At 39.3% G+C, this 24,287-nt stretch overlaps 2 protein-coding genes across 4 annotated transcripts; both read left to right on the top strand.

Annotated features, from left to right (window-relative positions):
• The first annotated feature begins 249 nt into the window (after positions 1 to 249).
• brd2a (bromodomain containing 2a) lies at positions 250 to 13,872 on the top strand. 3 transcript variants are annotated; one of them, XM_029442660.1, is made up of 12 exons: positions 250 to 476; positions 5,049 to 5,349; positions 5,845 to 5,982; positions 6,162 to 6,303; positions 6,511 to 6,710; positions 6,833 to 7,381; positions 7,660 to 7,788; positions 7,955 to 8,146; positions 8,264 to 8,526; positions 8,856 to 9,175; positions 9,447 to 9,575; positions 11,822 to 11,949. In XM_029442660.1, exons 2-12 carry the CDS (start codon positions 5,071 to 5,073, stop codon positions 11,947 to 11,949), a joined length of 2,469 nt encoding a protein of 822 aa, XP_029298520.1. In that variant the 5' UTR covers positions 250 to 476; positions 5,049 to 5,070. The 3 variants fall into 3 exon arrangements, with proteins under 3 accessions (XP_029298520.1, XP_029298519.1, XP_029298516.1); XM_029442659.1 differs by lacking the exon at positions 250 to 476 and adding an exon at positions 2,330 to 2,361 and having other exon boundaries at positions 11,825 to 13,872; XM_029442656.1 differs by lacking the exon at positions 250 to 476 and adding an exon at positions 2,330 to 2,361 and having other exon boundaries at positions 11,822 to 13,872.
• Positions 13,873 to 17,395: 3,523 nt separating this feature from the next.
• On the top strand, positions 17,396 to 23,920 carry hsd17b8 (hydroxysteroid (17-beta) dehydrogenase 8). The gene is made up of 9 exons (XM_029443189.1): positions 17,396 to 17,753; positions 18,781 to 18,983; positions 19,101 to 19,217; positions 20,709 to 20,804; positions 21,180 to 21,265; positions 21,365 to 21,449; positions 23,079 to 23,121; positions 23,533 to 23,607; positions 23,687 to 23,920. Exons 1-9 carry the CDS (start codon positions 17,708 to 17,710, stop codon positions 23,704 to 23,706), a joined length of 771 nt encoding a protein of 256 aa, XP_029299049.1. The 5' UTR covers positions 17,396 to 17,707; the 3' UTR covers positions 23,707 to 23,920.
• Positions 23,921 to 24,287: the final 367 nt, after the last annotated feature.

The raw sequence follows: 24,287 nt of genomic DNA, 5'->3' as shown, positions 1-24,287 counted from the left end.
TATAAGGATGTTATGTCTTATTAGTGTTATTCACCCAACCAGAGGCCTATGCGTTTATCTAGCCTACTTCTTCCTGCTTTAATTTGGAAACCAACACTCGTCAGTTCTGGCGGGATCCCCCCCTTTCCAGGGAACACTCAAATGAATACCATATGAAAAAACGCAAAACTGCTCTTGGATCAGCCTCTTTCATTCTCAGTGCATCGTCGGCAGTGCGTCTTCATGGCAGAGACGCATGCGCAATGCGTTTTGTTGCAACACAGCTGAGCTCGACAGCAATCGTCACCTGGAGAAAACAGACATTACTAACCCTTTTTAGACAAACTGAGAAACTACACGAGATGTAAAGGATTATTGCGACCATACACATGGATTACAATAGAGGAAGTTTGGAAATAGCACAATCAATAATACTAAAATCTTTTTCGTCACGTGGGCAGGCTTGACCAATCGGAGGGAGTCAATTCCAGCGGAAAGTATGCTCTTTGTTCGGATATTTTGCCAACTTTAGCCCCAGATTTGAGCATAACACTTTGTTTAAATCAAAGGATGTATATATGGGGGTGGCGTTTTTTGGCAAATAACACGCTGTGGATACGTTTTATTGCGATTTTTGCAGAATGCCACGTGTCGAAGTTTTGATAAACAGTTCGCTCAGCCTTGTTCATCACATGACTCCCCTCCCCCACCCAGCGCAGGGAATGGGTGAAGAAGGCGGACATGTTTGAGGGAAATGTGTTGGTTAAAAAGTATCGAGGTGGAATACAAGAAGATTATTTGAAGAAAGTTTTCGCATAATTTTGGGATTTACCAGTCGATATTTGTATTTATTTTTTATTCAAGGTTTTTATGTCATACTTTTGAAAAATATGTATATCTTTTGTCTTTTGAATAATTAGACTTTTCTTTGGAACTGAAGTCTACTTTGTGTTTTTACAGTGTATATTTCAAAACCTAAGTGATATTTGATGTTTCAAGGATATAGTGTAACTTTCTATCGTTTATTTGAGTGACATTGTGGGGAATTTGTAACCTTGGTGTGGGGGATGGGCGCATGTGGTTAGGTAACCATTTTGTGTGGTTGTTGAATTTTCTAGATCGTGTCGGTCGCTTTTAAAGATCATAAGTCTAGTTAAGATTGACTACTTCTGTGTTAGTTTTTGTTTTAATAGTTTCTGTTTAATCTAGTTAACTTTGAAATGCCAGGTATGGTATTATCAGTTTCAAACCTACAATAGATTACTTTTCGTTTTGATTTCCTAATTCTCGAATTAACATAATTGTGTGCGCTTGTCTTATTAGTTTAGCAAAAGCAGCATTACTTTAATCAAATGTAGTCTGAGGTCATTGAGGAAAACTGCTGTGTCATTCAATGGATATTGGTAGCTCTTATGATCCTGTTCAGGTGTGGGCTTTTTAAAATGTATTATTCGTTGAGGTAAATGGGGGTTACAGTCTCATCGTTATAGATGCAGTTAAAAGTGTAAGCCTCTGGACTTTATCATTGCACTGCTGTGACGTTTGTGAACCATGGAGGCCTTGTGCTCTCAAATTGTGGCATTTTTAGCAGATGAACGCTACTTATTACAGTGCGTTTCTACGCCAAACATGTAGCGTTTTGTATGTTTTTCTTGATGTTTTACCGTGGTTATTATAACAAATTATATTATAATACTATATTGTCACTGTACTTAAAGATGGCGGATGTGAGCTCTTCTGAAAGGCAGAAATGCGGATATTCTGGTAAGCATAGCGCTCGTGGGGAGAGGCTCTTGAGGGATACGCGTGACCCGGCGGGAGAACCAATAGGCTTCTTGGTATTTACCCTGGAAGCCCGCGTTACAACCTTGTTGACCAATCCCCACCGTCGCGTTGCACACGTTGACGTAATGTAATATGATAATCAGGAGGCTGGTTTCGGTGCCCTCACATTTTGTACAGGATTACATTGAGGAGCCAGTTACAGACAGCATTTCTGTATTACAGAACAGGCTGGGCCAATAGTATTTTGCAATATCTTTGACGGACAGCAAAAACTTGCAAATAGGTTAGCCCGAAAGATTATCAGTAACGACTCGGTATCTAGGGGTGTGGTGACTTTGACTGACATGGTAAGCAACGAATAGCAACTCTGAGGGCGTGGACAGTTCAAGGTAGTCTATCCAATAGGGTGAGCGGTCGGTCTATAAAAGAACGGGTGTAGTCGCATTGTCGCCATTTCAACGAAGCCGATTAAAGGAGTTCGCCGTGGCGGGGAGCGGAGAGAACTGACGAACAGAGACGGATCCAGGTCTGAGTCTAGCTAAAAACAGAATCCGGATCCATCCTGATGGATATGGCTGTTAACCCGCTCCTTGAAAGGTATCTACCGGTAAAATTGACTCTCAGCTTTCCATCAGAGGGAATATTGTAAACATTTCTCATGATTTTTCTCTCTCAAAATATCGTTGCTGGCAGCCTGTGTTTGCTGTAATACGAATGGAAGAGGGAAATGGACAGTGAATGTGCTACAGGAAGACGTTTGTCACGTTGTTAAATGGAGTAGAAGCGAAATTCATGTTGAGGAAATAAATTGTGTTTGGGTTGAAACAAGCTGCGACTGTTGTTCGCACTACGCCGGCGCCATCTTCGGAGCGCCTCTGCCGTTGGCCGCTCTCCCGCTGCCTTGCAGTTGGTGCTAGCATTAGCGTTACATATACAAACAGTTTCCCTGTATAACAGGAGCTCGACCGCCAACCATAGTGTCTTGTTTATGTAATGGTAATTTGTGTAATTAAGCGTTCTGATCTTAACTTCCTGACACAAGGTACGCTAACAACACAGTTAACGCTAGCTTCTGGGACCGAAATGTATGCGAGTGGCTAACAAAACCATAGTGTTGACGACCATTGGTTATTATATGCAAAATAACGCTAAAGAGGCAGAAGTACGTGCTCGCACCGGTATTGCTTTGTTTTTCACCGGGTTGTTATTGTAGCCATGTGACGGACAGGGGTTGTTGTGATCACTGGTACGACGACATTGTATAAACGTTACGGCGCAAGGGTTAATGCAGCTATCCATGTGTGTTGGGTGTTTCAGTTGGTTGCCTGGTTACATTGCTCAATGTCACTTAACCCAAGCAAGGTAGCAACTTTGTGGGTTTTTCATTTAGGTTTGACACTGCACTGTACTTTAGTATACATTTCCTTCTTTTTGTGTTTTTTTCTTGGACATTCATACGCAATTTTACTCTAATTTACTAATTTGTTAACCCAATTTACAGCTAACATAAAAAATATGTTTTTGTTTAGTGTTGTTAATGCTATGTACATGGTCACTTTCCCTTTTTAAATAATAAAGTACACTAACTGTCAAATGTGTTTCCAAAAGTTGTATCATTCAAAACAGATTGCCATACTATAAATAAAAATAGATTTATTTCTATTTCTTGCTTACTTGTATATAATTCCTCAATATGGTGGTACCTAAGTTTACCCTTCCTTGATGTTGAGCTCAGTTGTACCTTCCACATTTTTGTTCTCTAGGCTTGAATAGGTGGATTAGTGCAAACATGCTCTAAAAGCCTGGGGTACACCAACAATGTATACACCTGCAATATTACAATATTATGCAAACACAGTTATACTTTCATCAGCTTCATCAATGTCAAGGAGAGGCTCTTAGTGTGCAGACAAACCTCAAAGAGCACATGGACAATGTAAACAATGCAAAACACCTTAAGTGTTAAGTGCTTTTGGTAAAACAGGTTCGTCGTTAAAATAGTAGGCTGACAGAGTTGGGGTATGGTGAGTTCATGCTGTTGACAGTGAGTCTTCTCTGACATCCAACTTAACCATGCTGCTATTTTTCCATAAGGAAATGTGTGTGTATATATATATATATATATATATATATATATAGATATAGATATAGATATCATATAATTACTTGTGCTAGCAACAGCCAGATAACATTTTTAGCAGGCTTCTCATAGTAATGTATGTATAACTGCGTTCTGGGAAGTTTTTAAATAGCTACAACTTCAATTTCCATCTCACCAGGTAAACTTGGAGAGGTGCTCAAAGTGTCTAAGTTTAAAAACAATCGAGCTGCTGCTTATTTACGCTAGCACATCCACGTTCCCGGTTATATAGCAGTAGTGAGTTTTTCAATGGCCAATAGCTGCCCCGGACTCATTCTGTATCTGAGCCATGTATGCTTTCCCTGTGGAAACTACCTATTCACTCTACATGTTGCAGTTGCCAACAAACTCCCTGTACTGATGATAATGTACAAGTGAGTGTGTAGTTTAGAGATCATTAGCATTATGTTTCAGTGGGTACTACATTTTTTTTAGCATGATATGGACATTTTCTGTTCTATATGGAAATAGGTCGAGTTTCTGTCTGTGTAATCGGCGACAGAGACATAAAGAGGAGGAAGTGGTAGTCATGCCTGTTCTCCTGGGACCGGGAGTGCTGATTTGGCAGGGAGTAAATTCCAAGTCAGGCTGGGGCAGGGTAATGCTTAGAAAATGTGACTGTGTGCCTTGTAAAGGGGATTTAGTTGATACTTGATTCTTGTGAGTGTGCAGTAGGGTAAGCATGATTAATCAAATTTAATAGGATGACATGCATTGTCTGCCAACAAGACTGTCTTATTGGCAGACATTGTATGTCAGGATGACACATAATGAGAATTCATTTTCAACATTAATCATAGTATTTAGGGGACTGAATATACAATGTTATAGAGATGTTACTGCTAATACTGTGATTTTGGAACCTTTTTACTTCATGAGAAATGTTTTGGGGGGGCGGGTTTATGTGGCTGAGAGTTTTGTTACAGACAACATTATGGTTGCATACTCGAAAATAGAGACTAGTTAAAGAAGTCTTCTGTTGTGCCATTTTGACTTCCTGCAAATGCACGCGGTGTAGCTGGCTTCATTAATTAGATGACAAATGGTCAATTTGATGGTTTTGTTAAGGTGAAGAGCAAACCTTGTGGCAACAGCTTCTGACAACTGCCAAATAGTTAATTGGTCTTTCAAATGCTCTCTACAGCTCCCTTGTTGAGGTTGGCATTATGGGAGTCACAACGATGGACCAGGGTTCTGGCACAGCTGGAAAACGCATCAGAAAACCTTCACTACTCTATGAAGGCTTTGAGAGTCCTGGGATGCCCCTCCTCAGTCATTTGGCGCCTTCGGGACCCCCACAGCCCCCTGTGAAAGACCCCAACCGACAGGGTAGGATGACCAACCAACTTCAGTTCCTACAGAAAGTCCTGCTCAAGTCCTTGTGGAGGCACCACTTTGCCTGGCCCTTCCATGAACCTGTAGATGCGGCCAAGCTCAGCCTGCCTGTGAGTGTGCATACAAGTAATTACAAGACATTACCATATTTCTGTTTAGAGGAGGGGCTGACCCTATTTCTAGAAACAACCTCATGCTTTCCCACAAAATGTAAATATCAACATGTCACCATCACTGTCTACATTATCCACTATTGTATCAAGCATCCCGACTTCATCAGGTTTTATGTTATCACAATAAAGAAGTCTAAGGAGAGCCATTGTGGGGAAATAAACACCAGTACCTCTGAGCTGCAGGCTAAAAGTATAGTTTTCAATCTATTTGGTAGCCAATTTATCAGTTTAGCAAGTTATCAGTTAAAAACTTTTAATGCATTTTCTTCTTCTTCTTGTTATTATTATTATTATATTATTATTATATTATTATTATTATTATTATTATTATTATTATTATTATTATTATTATTATGTTTGAATTGGTCAAAAAGTAATTTTGGAATGAAGTGGCCACTGTTTCCAATCCTGAAAGTATCTGTCTCCTTCCAGGACTATCATAAGATCATCAAACAGCCCATGGACATGGGCACTATTAAGAAGAGACTAGAAAATAACTTCTATCGCAGTGCCAGTGAGTGCATGCAGGACTTCAACACCATGTTTACCAATTGCTACATTTATAACAAGGTAAGACTTTGTGTGCAAGCCTGAGACACTAATAAGATATTGTTTCATGCCCGCTGCTATTAGGAGCTTGGACATGTGGCAAACATGATTTTCTAAATCTTGTAAAATGTAGTTTTAATTGACTTGAACTGCATCTTTCTGCTGTTGTAATCATTATGTCCAAATTCCCTCCTCTTCAGCCTACAGATGACATAGTGCTCATGGCTCAGTCTCTAGAGAAGGCTTTCCTTCAGAAAGTGGCTCAGATGCCCCAGGAGGAACTAGAGCTGGCTCCTCCCCCTCCGCGGATCAAACCAGGCAAACCTGGCAGAAAAGGCAGAGGTAAAGAGTGAGCACTGGCTGCAAGTGGGCTAATAAACCATGTCAAATCTGCAACAATCCCATATTACAGTACAAGGATATCATGTTTCTAAATGCACATGCATGTATGAGCACAAACCATTGTAATTAATTATTTTTATTTTTTGGAATCTGCCCCCCTCCTGTTCTCCTCCTATTCTTTCCCTCTCTCCTTTCCCTCTCTCCCAGTCTCTGGAGGAGTGACGACAGCTCATCAGGTCCCAGCTGTTTCCCAGTCAGCATACTCACCTCCCACCCCGGAAACACCTGACTCCATCCTCTCTACCCCCCCACAGACACATATGACCAAAAGCCTGCCCCCTATTCTTACAACTGAACAAAGCATCCCTACCATGACTGGTCTCCCTCCCACACAGCCCACCGCTAAGGTAATGTATTACAAAACGTGTTGTTTTGTGCAGTCAGTTTTTGACAGTATTTTAAAAATATAATTAATGAAGACCACCCCCTTCTCTGACACACCCCCTCTTCTTATTTTCTTCAATTACAGAAAAAAGGTGTGAAGAGGAAAGCAGACACAACCACCCCAACCACTGTAGCCATGCCAATCATGAGCACCATGGGTGTCAGCGGCATCAACCTGGGGATGGGCGGTGGGCACAACTCCCCGCTCACCCTCACTTCTCTGGGGATAGACCACAACTCCAGCCTGGGGATGAACCAAGGCCTTAGCCTCAGCCAGGGCATGGGGATGGGTATGGGTATGGGCATGGGCATGGGCATGGGCATGGGGCTAGGTATGGGCTGCGGAACCGTGATGATGGGTACCAAAGCAGCATCTGGGGGCAGGAGAGGAGTGAGTGGACGAGCCATCAAACCTCCAAAGAAGGATTTACCAGATTCCATGGTGCCACCGCCAGTTCGCCGCAGCAAGCTGAGCCCCCAGCTGCGCTACTGCAGTGGGGTCCTGAAAGAGTTGCTGTCAAAGAAGCATGCGGCTTACGCCTGGCCGTTCTACAAGCCTGTCGATGCCTCATCGCTCGGCCTTCACGACTACCACGACATCATTAAGCAGCCTATGGACCTCAGCACCATCAAGGTACTTGCCTTAGGAATACACACACAATTGTCAACATTTTAGAACAGAGGAGCAGGGTGTCTTTTGTCCAGTCCTGCTTATTCAATTACTTTTACTATGTAGCCCTCCTTCACTCTTTGTCACTTATATTTTCTCCTATGGAGAGTGAGCGTTTACTACAAGGTCTGTCCTTGTTCGAAGTTAATTAAAACTATCATACATGGGACAGATTTACTTTGTTTTTTTTGCAGTATTTTACAGTATGTGGCAAAAATCTTTTTCTCTCTCAATGTCTATAGCGGAAGATGGACAGCAGAGAGTATCGTGACTCCCAGCAGTTCTCTGCTGATGTTAGACTGATGTTCTCAAACTGCTATAAGTACAACCCCCCTGATCATGATGTGGTGGGCATGGCCAGAAAACTTCAGGTAATGCACTCATTTCAGGGATAAGATTTTATTATTGTAGTTTTTGCAAATGCTATAATTCAATTCTACTGCAAGTGTCTCCTCTTTACCTCACTGTCGTCTGGCTCAAATCATCACTGATCTTGTTTTTAAAACTAGTCACTCACATACTGTTTAATCCTTTTAGGATGTCTTTGAGTTCTGCTTTGCTAAGATGCCAGACGAGCCTCCAGCACCCCCTAGTTCTTCGTCCTCCTCGTCCTCCTCTTCGTCGTCATCTGAGAGTGAGGTCAGCAGTGAAAGTGAGGAGAGCGAGAGCAGCCCCAGCTCTGACTCCGAGGAGGAGAGGGCAAACCGCCTGGCAGAGCTGCAGGAACAGGTTTGTACTCCAGTGTATGCACACACACAAAATATATAATATTAATATATAAATATAATTTTGCTATATACTTTCCTCAATAGTCCATGACAAATCTGTCTTTATTTTGATCTACAGCTAAAAGCTGTACATGAGCAGCTCACTGCACTCTCACAGGGCCCCATCGTCAAACCCAAAAAAAAGAAAGAAAAGAAGGACAAGAAAAAGAAGAAAAAGGTAGAAAAGGAGAAGCATCGGAAGATAGAGGAAGAGGTGACACCTATTAGACCGCCAAAGACCCCCAAGATCACCAAGACTCCAAAACCCAAGAGCAACCGAGGAGCGGCTGGTCCTGTAGTACCGGTCAAGAAGGCACAGAGCAAGAAAAACAACAAGAGCAAGTGAGTATTATTGGACAATGTTGGAATTGTGTGTGGTGCATGATGCTATATTTGCTGGTACATGTGGAAGATGACCTATACATTGATCATTAAGCCCCAAAGAGGACAAGGACAAAGTCAGATTGCTACATGTTGTAGATTTTTTTTTTTATATAAATTATTATTGTAGTTTGAAACTTGTATCAGTTAAAAGTATAAAAAGTCATATAATGTGTTGTCTGCTTGCCTTCATGTTAAGCCTCATCACTTTGATGATGGTCTATTGTGTTTGAACCCACAGTCATATTTTAACAGTCTCCCTCATCTCCTTCTCTCCTGTCTTCCATCAGAACCAAAAAGGGCGGCATGACATTTAGCATGCCTCAGCCGGTCCACGATCCCATAGTGAGTCATTACGACTCAGATGAAGAGGAGGAGACGGCACCCATGTCGTATGATGAGAAGCGTCAACTCAGCCTTGACATCAACAAACTGCCCGGTGAGAAGCTGGGCCGCGTCGTTTACATCATCCAGTCCCGCGAGCCCTCGCTCCGAGACACCAACCCCGAGGAGATTGAGATAGACTTTGAGACCCTGAAGCCATCAACACTGCGGGAGCTGGAGAGATACGTCATGACGTGTCTGAGGAAGAAACCACGAAAGCCATATGGTTAGTAGCAGAGATCATGGAATAATTGCCGTTTTGTTGATTTTATTTTTTTCAATAAAAATGTTCATGCTATCCTTAATATTTTACTCCGAAGAGAATCGGTATAAAATACAGATTGTTTTGTTAATTATTGAATAAAAAAACATGAGGACATGTTGGGGCCTTTTTAATTGCGCAAAGTATTCTGTGTAGGCTATTGGCTGTAGATCTGAGATGATGTAGTACAGTAACCTCGTTTTATGAATATTGTTTCTCGTCTGTTTCTATGCAGCAAGTAAAAACAACATTGCTGGCAAATCTCGAGAAGAGCTCGCTCTGGAGAAACAAATGGAGCTGGAGAGAAGGCTGATGGACGTCAGTGGTCAGCTCAACTCCGGAAAGAAGCCTGTTAAGACCAAACGTACGTCTTCCATACTGCGGTCTCAAGAGCACCGTGTTATGGCTCAAAATCGTTTAATATTAAAAGAATTAAGAGCTTCTAGATTGTCAGCAATAAAGAGCAATACGAAAGTTTGCAAATCATTTTCTTTATTCCTGATGCTGATGTTGTTAAGTTAAATTTAAAGATGCAATCTAGGGCTAATCTAACCATTATTTCAGTCTCGGATAATCAGCCGTTTATTTTCTATATTAATTGATTGAGTGGTCTGTAACATGTCCATTCCAGTCCAAGGTGGTGTCTTTTTTAAATATCATGTTTTGTCAGTCAAACTGAAATATTCTCTTACTCTCTTCTTCTCTTCTTCTCTTACTCTCTTATTCTCTTATTCTCTTATTCTCTTACTCTCTTCTTCTCTTACTCTCTTCTTCTCTTACTCTCTTCTTCTCTTACTCTCTTCTTCTCTTACTCTCTTATTCTCTTACTCTCTTATTCTCTTACTCTCTTACTCTCTTATTCTCTTACTCTCTTATTCTCTTATTCTCTTATTCTCTTACTCTCTTATTCTCTTGTTCTCTTACTCTCTTACTCTCTTACACTCTTATTCTCTTACTCTCTTACTCTCTTACTCTCTTACACTCTTACACTCTTACACTCTTATTCTCTTATTCTCTTATTCTCTTATTCTCTTACTCTCTTACTCTCTTATTCTCTTATTCTCTTATTCTCTTATTCTCTTACTCTCTTATTCTCTTATTCTCTTATTCTCTTACTCTCTTACTCTCTTACACTCTTATTCTCTTATTCTCTTACTCTCTTACTCTCTTACTCTCTTACACTCTTACACTCTTACACTCTTATTCTCTTATTCTCTTATTCTCTTATTCTCTTATTCTCTTACTCTCTTATTCTCTTACTCTCTTACACTCTTATTCTTACTCTCTTACTCTCTTACACTCTTACACTCTTACTCTCTTACTCTTACTCTCTTACTCTCTTATTCTCTTATTCTCTTATTCTCTTATTCTCTTACTCTCTTACTCTCTTATTCTCTTATTCTCTTATTCTCTTATTCTCTTACTCTCTTACTCTCTTACACTCTTACTCTCTTACTCTCTTACTCTCTTACTCTCTTATTCTCTTACTCTCTTACTCTCTTACACTCTTACACTCTTACTCTCTTACTCTTACTCTCTTACTCTCTTATTCTCTTATTCTCTTATTCTCTCTTACTCTCTTACTCTCTTACACTCTTACTCTCTTACTCTCTTACACTCTTACTCTCTTACTCTCTTACTCTCTTACTCTCTTACACTCTTACACTCTTATTCTCTTATTCTCTTATTCTCTTATTCTTCTTACTCTCTTATTCTCTTATTCTCTTATTCTCTTATTCTCTTATTCTCTTATTCTCTTACTCTCTTACTCTCTTACTCTCTTATTCTCTTACTCTCTTACTCTCTTATTCTCTTATTCTCTTATTCTCTTATTCTCTTATTCTCTTACTCTCTTACTCTCTTACTCTCTTATTCTCTTATTCTCTTACTCTCTTACTCTCTTATTCTCTTACTCTCTTACTCTCTTACTCTCTTACTCTCTTATTCTCTTATTCTCTTACTCTCTTACTCTCTTATTCTCTTATTCTCTTACTCTCTTACTCTCTTATTCTCTTATTCTCTTACTCTCTTACTCTCTTACTCTCTTATTCTCTTATTCTCTTACTCTCTTATTCTCTTATTCTCTTACTCTCTTACTCTCTTACTCTCTTACTCTCTTATTCTCTTACTCTCTTATTCTCTTATTCTCTTACTCTCTTACTCTCTTACTCTCTTATTCTCTTACTCTCTTATTCTCTTATTCTCTTATTCTCTTATTCTCTTACTCTCTTACTCTCTTATTCTCTTATTCTCTTATTCTCTTATTCTCTTACTCTCTTACTCTCTTACTCTCTTATTCTCTTATTCTCTTATTCTCTTACTCTCTTACTCTCTTATTCTCTTATTCTCTTATTCTCTTATTCTCTTATTCTCTTATTCTCTTACTCTCTTACTCTCTTACTCTCTTACTCTCTTATTCTCTTATTCTCTTACTCTCTTACTCTCTTATTCTCTTACTCTCTTACTCTCTTACTCTCTTACTCTCTTAGTCTACTCTAGTAGCTGAAAACAACATTTTATTTGGTGATTAAGTGCAGCATCTCTGTTATGGTATTAATAGATTAAATGTTTCAAGTTGCGTTGTCTAAACATTCTTATATTTTCCTCTAGCAGAGAAACCTGCAACAGAGCAAAACACCCAGCCGTCACGACTCAGCGCCAGCAGCTCCTCCTCGGACTCCTCTTCCTCATCCTCTTCCTCCTCCTCCTCAGACACAAGCGACTCAGACTCTGGCTGAGAGGCAGATGGTTTCCATATGAAAGGGTCATGTGAGGGACCCTGGGTGTTTCGCTTCCCACCGAGAGGACTGAACTGCAGTAGAGCTACTGACGATGGAGCCGCAGGACGGATTGGACGAGACCAGCACTAGGCAGAACTGGTCCGACTCAACAAGTGTCAAACCAAGAAAGAGAGAGAAGAGAGATGGAGCTTACCCTGCGCTCAGCTCATTCATCCAATCCTGTCCTGGACACAGAAAGTTGAGGATGGAAAGAAAGGAGACTCATTGTAAAGTCCTGCAGTTCTTTGGAGAACTGGCCTTGCTGAGCGAGGGACGCTCCATCTTCTGCAACAAAAAAAAAAAGGAGAAGAGTGACGCATGCGTTGGAGGGATTAGGGTGCTAGAGCCAGAATCTGTCTTATTTCTGGAGATAATTTCCCTTCTTCTTGTGCTCCCTGTCTTTATGCTGTATAGATAAGGTGTACAGTTATATAAATATATATTTTTCTTTTATAAAGAAGCATTTTATGGAGCTAATTTATTCCCTCATTCTGGGAAAAAAGAACTGGTGCGGGTGGAGTTGTGTTTTAGTTTTTTTCTTGAATTACGTGTGTGTGTGTGAGTGAATGTTTCATGTTTGCATGTGCGAGTGTGAGATCCTCATAATTTTGACGCAGGCGTTGAAAATCAGTCTGCACGCAGAAGCACCTTGGTTCAGTAGAATACAGAATGCATGCAATACAGAGGAGCTGACAAACATCTGCATACTCATGTACTACTTTACTGCATCCTTGTGTACTCATGTACTTGTTTGAAAGGATTGGCCACTGTACAGAAATGTGACATAGTTACGACATCAGTTTATACAAACGTATATCTGTTCCCATGTGTGCTGTCTCCTCTTTTTTCTTTTCATCCATTTCTCTGTAAACATTTCTTCTTGTGACCAATCTGCTAATAAATTGTGAGGACATGTCTTGTCCACTCACCCGTGCCCAAATAACATTCTGGTTCTTTTGATTTCTTTTGGTGTTCTGGTTCCGTTTGACTTGAGTCACAAAACATCTGACGAGACTTGAAGATTGGAAGTTGCAAGAAAAATGTTTTTCTGGTTCTTACATTTGATATTTTATTATTCCACTAGGTGGAGCATTTATTTTCATCACTTCTTAACAACACGGTGTCACAGAAGCAAAACTGCTTTGTCTTTTATAACAATTTGGCCTTTGAGATCTATGGCAGCTTAAAGTTTATTTTCTGTATCCGTTTGCTTATTTGTGTGATAAAACATGAGTAATACCAGGCTGGGAAGTTCTCACCAGCAACATTAGATTGTTGATGAAATGTTCTCTAGCTTCTTCTGCAGGTAAAGTCATTGTCTTTGTTTTTTAAATAAAGAAAAGCAACGTGGCAGCAGACCGTGTAACAAGTAGACGGAACATATGGTTTAATGTTGTGGGTAACAATGCACTGTTTGTTTGGTGGTACTACTAAACAATTTTGTGATTTAGGTAAGGTGTGTGACATTTATGTTCTTTTAAAATTGCCTATGGCTTGAGATTGGAGTATTGTATGTTTCAAAACTGATTATTTATTTAGAAGGAAATAGAATGGAGATTTTTCACAATACTGAAAGTAATCAAAAGCTTTTAAATTGAAGTCTATGAAATATGCACAGATTAACTGTCAGGATTTTAGAAGTGTACATATTTACGGTCTCAATCTTTGAGCATGTTTTTGTTTTTCCTTCAGTAACTTAGTTAAGCTTTTTCTTTGTCCAGCGAAGATTGTTTTTGTTTTTGGGCTTCTGTTGTAAAACGAAATACTCCAGTTGTCAGTCTTACTTTTCTGAAGTTTGTCAACAAATCTAAATGCCTCTGTACTTGACTCCATTTCAGCATTTCATCTGTACATAAATAAACTGAGACATGTTCATCTTTATACTGACTGGGGGGATATTTCATTTTTAGATTGTTATTTTAGGAAAAGTTATGAGCACATACAAGTCTAGGAGTGAGGATGTTGGATGTTTCAAATGACTTGAAATGAGAAATCTTTGAAGAACAGTGATCTCTAATCATAGCGGCTGTTTGTCAGGAAAATCAAACCTAAATCCAAAGGCCACTGTCGCACCGCGGGCATGTGGTGTATGCAGTTGTACATTTCTCCAAAAACATTCACGCTAATGAAAGATTAAAGGAATCATGGCTACCGCTGCCTCTTGCTCTGGTGAAAAACCATAGCCCACCCTATCCGCACAATCTAATCTTAAAGCAAACATCTAGAATAATCAATCAAACAATACCACTTATTAGTAAAATGACTAAATACTAACAACAAAGAAATAGCTGTTACTAAATGAATTAAAATACAGGCTACATTTTATTATTCCAAGAATTTAATATTATTTTTGGCCAAAGTGATCTTTTTTTATTTATTTACTTTTTCTAATAAAAAAATAAAATAATTCATAATTTATTCATAATTAAGTGACTGGCCTTTTTCGATTGTGTAAATTGCCTGTAGTTTCTTCAGAACTCCTAAATATGATGATCAGATAAATGTAAAAGCTCATGCGTCTGTATTCACACACACATTAGTCACACACGACTAATTTGTGTTATTGCATTTGTAATTATGATGTATAGTCATTTCAATTGCTGACTCATCAGTAGCAAACACTGCAAAATGAACATTACGTATGAATACAGAGACTGGTGAAACTGGGATTGTTGTTTTAACTTCTCTCTCATGTTTATTCTAATCATTTCAGCGGAGACAAGACAACAACGATACTAACATCCCCCATCTGAATCCCTGCTGAGCTGCATCCCCTCTCTGTTGTGGGTCAGGTAAGACACCTGATCCTTCCTGTAATTCCTGCACAGCCCGTCCCCCATTTGTTCCAGGACTGCTGTCACAAACCGGCATGACAGGTGAGAATAACATTTTCAGTTTAGCTTGTCTCGTATTTCAGCAGAAGGATTTCAACTTGATGCTCACTTTCCATAAAATACTCTTGCAAGATAATACTGTGAAAATCAGATGAGGCAAAGTCAGAAGTTACTAAGCAACAGGATCAACTCTTGGCAACGACATTAGAGCTCAATCAAAAACCCTGAGTCCTCTCCTGTTCTGCAGAAAAACTAACTAAACAACTTTATAAATAACATTAAGAAAAACAACTATCACTAATGTATGGTTTATGCAACATAATACATATGGCTGTAGATGGTTTATGTATTTATTAGATGATTACATAATATCAAAGCTTTGTTTTACTGTCTTATTGTAATTATTGTCTTTGTCATCAGACTCAGTCTTCCCATTCAGATCCAATAGTTAAGTTCACATTGGTTGAGCTAATTTCATCATTTATTAAGGAGGACCGTCATGTCTACCATTCCCAGGATATAGTTTTATCAACTAAATCAGAAATCCTTTAAAACAGGCGGCCGCCCACGATTTATTATGTTTGTTTTGAGACTAGGAGACTTGAGAACCGAACTTTCTTGTTAGGCAATGTGTACTGAAATGGTTGATGTGTAAGAAAGTAATCAGTTGATGAATACAAAACTGTGTGCCGTCTCATCGAAAGTTTTATTTTGAAAGTATTCACCGGAAACAACCGTACGCTATTATGTCTGTATTTTATGCTTGTAGAATTGATAGCTGGCAATCGCATGTGTTCAGCGCCCTCTAGCGGCCACATGGTGTTACTACACACACACACACACACACACACACACACACACACGAGGCTTTTGTCAAGCCAGACACAATTTCACAGTAATACTTCCGGTAAGCGATTACAAAAACAAATTGCAGAGAAAGATAAAGTTACGGACTGTGGCCACCAGAGGGAAGTGTTTACGCGTGATTCTATTATACAAGATAAGATCAAATAAACCTTTATTGATCCCCAGAGAAATTAAATTGTTGCAGCAACACAAACACAGCAATAGTACAGATACATAGAGAAAGTAAAAGAATAAATAATACGTTGTTTATACATTTCGAAACTCAAATAGGTATAGAATAAGAAAATAAATAGAAAACAATAAACAAATTATACCAGACTATCTATATTAATAAATACAAATAATAAGTAATCAGTCTGGTGTACACTGATAACACAGACTTCCTGACTGCAAATATTAATCACTGTCACTTTAACTTGCAATTTATGTCTCCATAAGTTAAAGTGACATTAGTGATTAATATTTGCAATCAGTAAGTCTGTGGTAACAGTGTACACCAGACTGATGACATGAATAAAGAATAGCGCTTATTGTTTCTATTGATTAATATAAGATGTAATATAAATATAATACAGAATATGAATCAGAAATCAGAAAACATTAACATAATATTGTATATTATGTTAAATTGTGATGGCATTAGTATAAGATTGTGAAGGGTTGTGATATAATAGAACATAATATGTTGTACAGCGATATAACATGATGGAATAGAATAGAGTATACAATATAACAGTATACAAAACAATATAGTATGGTTATAATATAGTATAGTATAAATATAGTATAATAAATAGGGTAATACACACTGTCATAAACTATAAACTCTACAAAGCATCAAGACAGACAAAATAGCATATTAACCCTCCTATTGTGTTCGTTTCTCCCCCCTTACTTTGGTGTTCGCGGTCAAATTTGACCGGTCTGTTTTAACAGGTCTTACATCAACACAAAAAACATTAATCATCACCAAATTTTATCTAACACCCTTTTAAGCTGTAAACAATGTCTCAGACTACTGGTTTACATGAATAACTGCAGTAAATATATAAAGAATATACACTGAAAATATATATATTTTAATGTAATTAACATTTATTGTAAAAAAAACTAAACAAAACAGAGATCAAAATTCACAGAACATCAAAAATAATAGTCAAGTGTGTGTGTGTGTGTGTGTGTGTGTGTGTGTGTGTGTGTGTGTGTGTGTGTGCAATCTGTTGGATGAAATTATTCTAGGGTTACCCATTAATTTCTTATGCCGGTCAATTTTGACCGGGAACACCATGGATGTAACAGAGTTGACTAAACCCCTCAAAGTTCAATGAAAGTGGTGATCAGACATTGTATATGTTCAAATGTCTACTGTGGAGGATATCATAAGGACTTGAAGAAATCAGATGTGAAACTAAATATTTATGATTGATGAAAGTAGTAAATCGGTCAGATTTGACCCGAACACAATAGCATATTAAGACTTCATCGTCATATATGAATATATCGAGGAAATGGAGGTTCAAAATTATAAAAACAACTTCACAACAAAGGAAGAACGCCGTAAGGTTTCATGTTAATAGTTTTGACAAATCATGAGTTGTTCTGCCCTCTTGTGGCCACAACAACTAACTACACCCCCAGTCTCGAGTTACAGTAACTTTATGACACTTCCGCTACACACTTTCAAAATAAAACTTTACAGTAGACGTAAGGTTAAGAGCTGTGACTGCAATGTATGATTGTAACATCTGTTATGGTTACATTTTATTATGTAACATGTTATAGTGCATGTACATAGATACATACTGAAAAGCTGCCGGAAGCTGCTTGTTATTACTATTTTACGTCCGTAGTCAGACCGTACTATTTTTTAAATGGTAAATTAACGTTTAGGTTTGAGTTTTGCTAGCTTAATACTACCCCACGTGTGTGGTTTGTACACCTCACGTGAGTCAAAAGCAACATGAGAGGCAACAAACTGGGGCTAATCTAGGGCTACCTAAAGGAAACAAACCATCATGGCGGCTGCCACAAGGCTCATATCAAGGTTGACACTGGTCACTGGTACGTTTATATTTCACCGTGCATCATTCAGTGGGTATAGATAGATAAAGAAATGTGTGCAGGATGCTTCACTTTGCAGGATTTTGTCTTTAACGTGTGTCGTCAATATCAGTTCAGTTAGTTTCCCCGTTTAAAACCACTAACGCTAGCTAAGTTCAACTGGTTCGTTGATGTAAATTCATTCAGTAACCTCGTGGAAGTTTAGTTAAATACTTTTTTTCCACTGACTCCCAACTAGTTGGAGAGCTTTTGGGTTTAGCTTGAGCAAGTTACATCTAGCTCTGATCCATGACTTTCTAAAAGTAGTGCCAGCTGGTTCAGGGCTGATTTCAATGTAGAGTGAAAGTAAAAAAAGATTTGGCTCTGAATCATATAGAATATTAATTAGATTTTATTTCCTGGTTAAATAATTGTATCCATGAAACAGCTGATAATAGGTGAAGCATGTGTCCCAGAGTCTTGTTTTGTCAGACCAACAGTCTAAAACCCAAAGATATTTACTCTAAAATCATATAAAACACTGTGAAGCAGCTAATCCTCACATTGAAAAAGCATTTAAGTTTTAATGTCCTTAAATTTCAAACACCAGAAAGCGTGTTAGCTAATGCTTTTTGAGATAGAAAAGTAGAATTCATTTGAGTTTTGAGTTCGTTTGCAGAGAGGCAGCACAAATACACTAAAAAGATATTAGTATAGTTAAACAATAAATGTTGTTTGTTGAAGCAAAGACATGCAAATGGTGTTACTTGCTCATGAAGGCCTGAACCTCTGATCTTGTCAAATGGGAAGAAAATGACCTTCTTCCTATCAATGTATCTAGAGAGGAACTTCCTCCTGAAAGCACAAATCTCTCGTACATTAATGAAGCAAGCTACAGATCCAGGGCAGAGGGTGTTGTGTGCTGTACAGATTGAAGCAAACTTGTGATATTGGGCTAATCAAGGTAAATAAAATGTACTTGATTGGTCGCCACATGCTGTCCTGCTCAGGTGTCACTCTGACTTCCTGTTGCTCTCTTTCCACCCAGGTGGAGGCAGTGGGATTGGACGGGCGGTGTGCCAGCGCCTCGCCTCTGAGGGAGCCTCCGTGGTGGTTGCCGACATCAGCGAGGAGTCGGCTAATGAGACCCTGGGGAGCCTGCCGAGTGACCTAAGAGGGCAGGGTCACATGGCGGCTGTGGTGGATGTGTCTTCAAAAGAGAGTGTAAAGAAGCTGGTCACAAGGATACAGGTGTGTAATACAGACACAAAACCACACAATGTACACTATGTTTCCTTAAAGTAATAAGTCATAAGTAATAAGCCCCCCCTGTCTGTTAACGGTTAATGTCCTCCTCTCCCTCTGCAGACTCACTACTTTCAGCCTCCCTCAGTGTGTGTGAATGCAGCTGGCATCACCCAGGACGACTTCCTGCTCAGCATGGAGGAAGATCATTTTGACAAAGTCATCCAGGTCAACCTGAAGGTATGCAGCCGTGACTCCTGGGGCCTGTACCGCAAAATTTATCTTCGAGGTTAGTGAGTTCTCCGGTTGTCTTTAGGCTTAACTCTGGTTGTCTGGAAGCTGGCTCGCGTTTAACAGAGAGGTTAACTTTAGAGGATCAGGTGGAAATCTGTCAACAGCACAACTACTGACCAAATGGAGTCATCATTCCTGCAGGATCCAGTCAGGAGCTAAATGACTGATTTTACAATGAAGTGACAACCAATAAAGAGCATCAGTTACATTTCTATGGGTCCGTAGAATCATTTAGATTTTCAGAGAGCTTTTAAGAAACATGGCCATAGTTTATGATGATGTCATGTATGTCATGCATTTTAATTGCTCTAAGATTCTTTGATTCCCAACAGTGTCGATGCTTTTACATTCCTTTTCCTTCACTGCAGCTCAGAATAACATGAGACAACTTTGTGACGTGAAGTTGAGATAAATGTTTTTGTCTTTTATTGGAAAAAAAAAGTTTTACATTGTAATTCGCTCCCATGATTATTAATGCAACATTTCTATCATCAGGCATGCACTACTTTTCTTCTCCTCTCTTAAAGTCAGAAATTAGCATCACATATTCATAATATCAGAGAAACGTCTCACTCTAAACATATCTAATATTTGCCATATATACTCTTAGCTTTATCATTATTTGTAAATGATTCTACAGCTTCTTATTCTATTATGTTATTATATTGTGACAATTTACCTTGTTGGAAATCACTATCAATAATATGAATCCTTCACACCCAAAATGATCATTTGTCCATCAGTTACTCCCCGGGTCACCTTGAATTCTTGAAGAAAAGGTGAACAAAGAATCCAAAAATGGAGAGTATATTGTGTAAGATATGCCCGAATTTAAACTTAAAACGATGAAGTAACATTATCAACAGAGTGTGAAGAGGTAACAGTGTTGATGTCCCAGACGTCTGTGTGTTGTGTTGCAGAGATATCTAATGAAATCAGCAGCAGGTGAAATAAGTTCAGAACACATTGAACCTTACAGTAAATGGGTCCGTGGTTAAACGGTAAAACTAGATGATCTTACTATTTAATACGCTTCAGACTCGTCCAAACTCGCACGGACCAGGAGCACGCCTGCACAAGTGTGAGAATAGTTATTAAAAAGAAAGGTTTCAGTGAAAATGCTTGGAGTGAGCAAAGAACTGGGGAAATGAGACTTGGATTATACAGCACGAGTTGTGTGAGAGTTTGTAAACACAACTTTCTCAGTTGATTCTTCATTCACCGTGGAGGCGCGCGAGAAACACAACGCTTTCTTCAGGAATTAAAAAGTAACACGGGGTGAAGTATTCCTTTAATCACCCTCTCAGTGAAGTATATAATTGTATAATATTTTGTGTTATGAACTAGTGTAGGTTAGCGCTGCATATTAAATGAAGACCATAGAACAGAACGGAGTGAAGAGATTTATTCTGCATCTTTCCCCTGCGTCTCTCCCAGGGTTCGTTCTTGGTCATTCAGGCTGTCGCTCAGGCTCTGGTGGCCTGTGGAGCACCCAAAGGATCCATCGTTACTGTGGGCAGCATCGTGGGAAAGGTGGGATACACCTCGCCTCTTTAATATGTAGCTGACGCTTTAAAAGTTTTGATCCAGAAAGGTGAAACAATAAATGTGTGACAGTGGAATTAGTCCCCAACTGTTAAAGTTAGAAGTATTTAGTTAAAGTTTTGAAGCGGTTTTAACCTTTTCAATCAACATTTTCCAAATTATAAGATACAAGAATAAACTTGCAGTAATCTATGAAGAATATATCTTTTATTTGTTTGTTTGAAATGCACACATTCAGTCCTCTGAACATATCTAGTGGGTGATTTGAACTTTGGCTGTCGCATGAAGAACCTTCAGTGATGCTGTACTTAAGACCTTATCCTCGTGTGTGTGTGTGTGTGTGTGTGTGGTTAATGTGTGTAGGTGGGAAACATCGGACAGGCAAACTACGCCGCCTCTAAAGCAGGAGTGGTGGGTTTAACTAGGACCGCTGCCAAAGAGCTCAGCAGGTGAGAAGAGCCTGAAGCAACTCTAACACACCATGACACACGGTCACGTTTACATTTAAAGCATTTGGAATAAAATAAAGTAATTTTCTTTTCCTCCAGGTTTGGAATTCGGTGTAATTGTGTGCTGCCAGGTTTCATATCGACTCCGATGACGGATAAAGTTCCAGAGAAAGTTATTAGCAAGGTACAGCACACACACGGGTTCACACCCAGTTGGTAACTCTTCAGTAACGCGCTGTTTATAAAATGAACGATACTTTATGCTGTTTCCAGTAAGGGAAGCCATGTGACGTTCAAACAGTAGCGGGCCGTGCATTTCACACCTAGGCCTTCAGTGATGTCCTACACAGTCCTACCTGAATTATTCCACCTCTTAATACCATCATTATGACGCCATGGCTCTATAAACTATACATTTAGGACAGAAACGCAGTATAACCGGGCGTTGCATCACCCTAACAACAGAGTTATATTAATATTTCCGAAACATTTAGTTGTAAATAGCAGGCATTCCCAGCAGTACAATGTGCAGTGCCTCTCGGAGGCTGTGAGCCGGGGGTACCGCTCGTAGTTAGTGATTTGAAAGTGGCGGACAAACCCTTTTCCCAGCTGTGATAGGCCCACTAGCGTCGGGGTTGGCCGTTCTCTTCTCACGATGTCTATCTTTTCTTGAAAAGTTCGTCTTGAAAATGGCGTTGTAATTATATCTGCGACCACATCGATCTCTTCTCCTCCTTCAGCCATTGTGGGTTGAAGAAAAACAGCTTGTAGAAATCTACACAAATTAGCTCGTTCAAAGTTTGCTAGCTCTGCATAGCTCTGCCTCTCAATAGTGCGTATCCAATCACAAGACGTGCACGTGCTGACGTTATCGTACGCCTGCTAGCTGGCCCCGGTGTCCCCAACTCGAAATCTGATTGGTTAACGCCACAGTTTTGTCTCCGTTCACTTTAAGCTACAGGCGCCCGCGCTGTTGATTCTGAAGGCCTCAGGGCAGATTTCGTGGACCCTGGCAACACATGATGGCTGAAATATGATTGGATAAAAGCTCTAACATAAAGGCCAGACCTCCACATCTCCATCTGAGGCTGGAAGCAGCGCAACCAAGAGGAAAGCTATGAAATGAAGAGAATAGACTATGGGGAATAATTTAATACATATTAGTGGAATAAATATATCAAAATTAAATTATATTCTGATGATGTTTAGGCCAGCAGAGAAGGCCTTGCTGGCCCTGACGGCCCACTACTGCGTTCAAGTTGTACTAAACACAAATGATTGTTTAAGCCAACAGGTGTGAATCATAAAGTCAAAATCAGATTTAAACTTTAAATTGTTCAAAGCTATAATGCATTAAACACCTTTTTTTTTTTTTTTGCTTATAATTTAGATACAAGCAAATATCACAACACATAAGATAATAAATTCAAACACCTTTCAAAATGTGGTGATTCCAGTGTTTTGTTGCAGTAGAGGTCAACACTACTAAAAACAGAGAAAACAAGAGTTTTGCCTTCAGTATAAAACAGCTGACGGTGAGTTCAGTGGATATTCAGTGACCTCAGCATTTTTGATGACGTTTGGAGGCAGCCATCTTTAAACCTGGGCAAATAAAACCACGACCTTCAGCGTAACTAAATATTACCAGGTGTCAGTCGTTTTTTTTAGGGTAGGTTTGTTTATTTGTTTGAACTGACCCTTTAATATAATCTCCACCCAAATGAAACTTCGACAGACAATCCTGACTCTCTGCTCTCGTCAGCATCTGTGATGTCCTCCTTAAATCTGCGCTGTGCCATGTTTCTGGTTTCAGATGAAGTCCCTGGTGCCTCTGGGAAGAATGGGTGAGCCTGCAGGTCAGTGAAGGCAGTTTAACACTTTGATTTGTTTTACTGCAGACTTTTATTCTTTATTTAATCTGTATTCAAAGGATTTTAAATGTAGTTTTCTAATATCAACAACTCTACAATCAAAGCTTCTAAAACATTTCACATGTGACTCTCAGATTTCTAATAGCTGCTGCTAAATAACAATTTTACCGGTGAACACAAAACACTTTGAAATGTTATTTGAAAGTACTCCTTTGTACTCCTTACTTCTTTACTCAGTTGACTCCAGACCTTTTGATTTGTGTCATCTCCCTTCGGTTTTCGTCCTGTACAGTGAAATGAAGCACAGGGATATGGATATGACCTCGTCTACTTGTGTGTTTGGCCTGCTCAGTTTCCAAGACTTCAGCACTCTGTTGACTTTCTTTTGTCCTCCAGAGGTCGCTGATGTCTGTGCCTTTCTGGCGTCTGATGACTCTCGATACATCACAGGAGCCATCTTGGAAGTGACAGGTAGTGTGATTGAATTCTCTATAAGAACACCTTTTGATGTAATTTCATCATGCTCAACTTGTGTCTCTGTCTTTGTCAGGTGGACTTTTCATTGGATAAAACGGGTGTCTGTCTGCTGATGAAGGCCAATGGGATTAATTGGAATTAATTAATTAGTAATTAATTTAAATGTTAAAATGATTCTACTTTATTTACGTTTTATAACTCTGGTTGTAAACATGTGTGAAGCCACTTTTTGAGCCAATAAACACCTGTTTGTAGTATTTCTGTATTTTTGATTCAGAATTAAAACTTTAGTCGAGCCTGCAGATAACTGTACGGCCCTTCACCTTCTTTACTGACACACCCTAACCCCAGTCAGGGGACGGATGGGGTTCAAACCTGGCGCTCCAGATCTACAGGCATATTTTCAGAGGTTCAGACTGACAACTCTGTCGCACCACCAGAGCCTCTTCACATGTTCTTTGCTCTTTAAAGGCCTTTATGCGTTTCCTCTGTAAGTTGGCTTATGAAACACTGTTGGAAGTTAAAGCACTAAAGCGTTTGAACCGCTGACCTTTGTCGTTAGACACTGCAGGAGGTTTAACTGATGGCTCGTCTGCTTTTTGTTGAGTTCGACTACAGCCTACTATGACCTTTTAATGATATTTTTATAGCATACAATACTATGACCTTTTTCT

The sequence above is a fragment of the Cottoperca gobio genome, chromosome 11 (genome assembly GCF_900634415.1).
Source record: "Cottoperca gobio chromosome 11, fCotGob3.1, whole genome shotgun sequence".
NCBI classification, from domain to species: domain Eukaryota; kingdom Metazoa; phylum Chordata; class Actinopteri; order Perciformes; family Bovichtidae; genus Cottoperca; species Cottoperca gobio.
Note: the sequence above shows the minus strand (reverse complement) of the source record. Positions and strands in the feature narration are given on the sequence as shown.

What these genes read in the sequence shown, in the direction of transcription:
- hsd17b8 (XM_029443189.1), top strand. Translation starts at nt 17,708, where the DNA reads ATGGCGGCTGCCACAAGGCTCATATCAAGGTTGACACTGGTCACTG. An exon ending in TCATCCAGGTCAACCTGAAG is followed by an intron (nt 19,218 to 20,708) that starts GTATGCAGCCGT and finishes CGTCTCTCCCAG; the next exon opens with GGTTCGTTCTTGGTCATTCA. An exon ending in GCTGCCAAAGAGCTCAGCAG is followed by an intron (nt 21,266 to 21,364) that starts GTGAGAAGAGCC and finishes CTTTTCCTCCAG; the next exon opens with GTTTGGAATTCGGTGTAATT.
- brd2a (XM_029442656.1), top strand. Translation starts at nt 2,330, where the DNA reads ATGGATATGGCTGTTAACCCGCTCCTTGAAAG. An exon ending in ATTGCTACATTTATAACAAG is followed by an intron (nt 5,983 to 6,161) that starts GTAAGACTTTGT and finishes CCTCCTCTTCAG; the next exon opens with CCTACAGATGACATAGTGCT. An exon ending in CCACACAGCCCACCGCTAAG is followed by an intron (nt 6,711 to 6,832) that starts GTAATGTATTAC and finishes CTTCAATTACAG; the next exon opens with AAAAAAGGTGTGAAGAGGAA.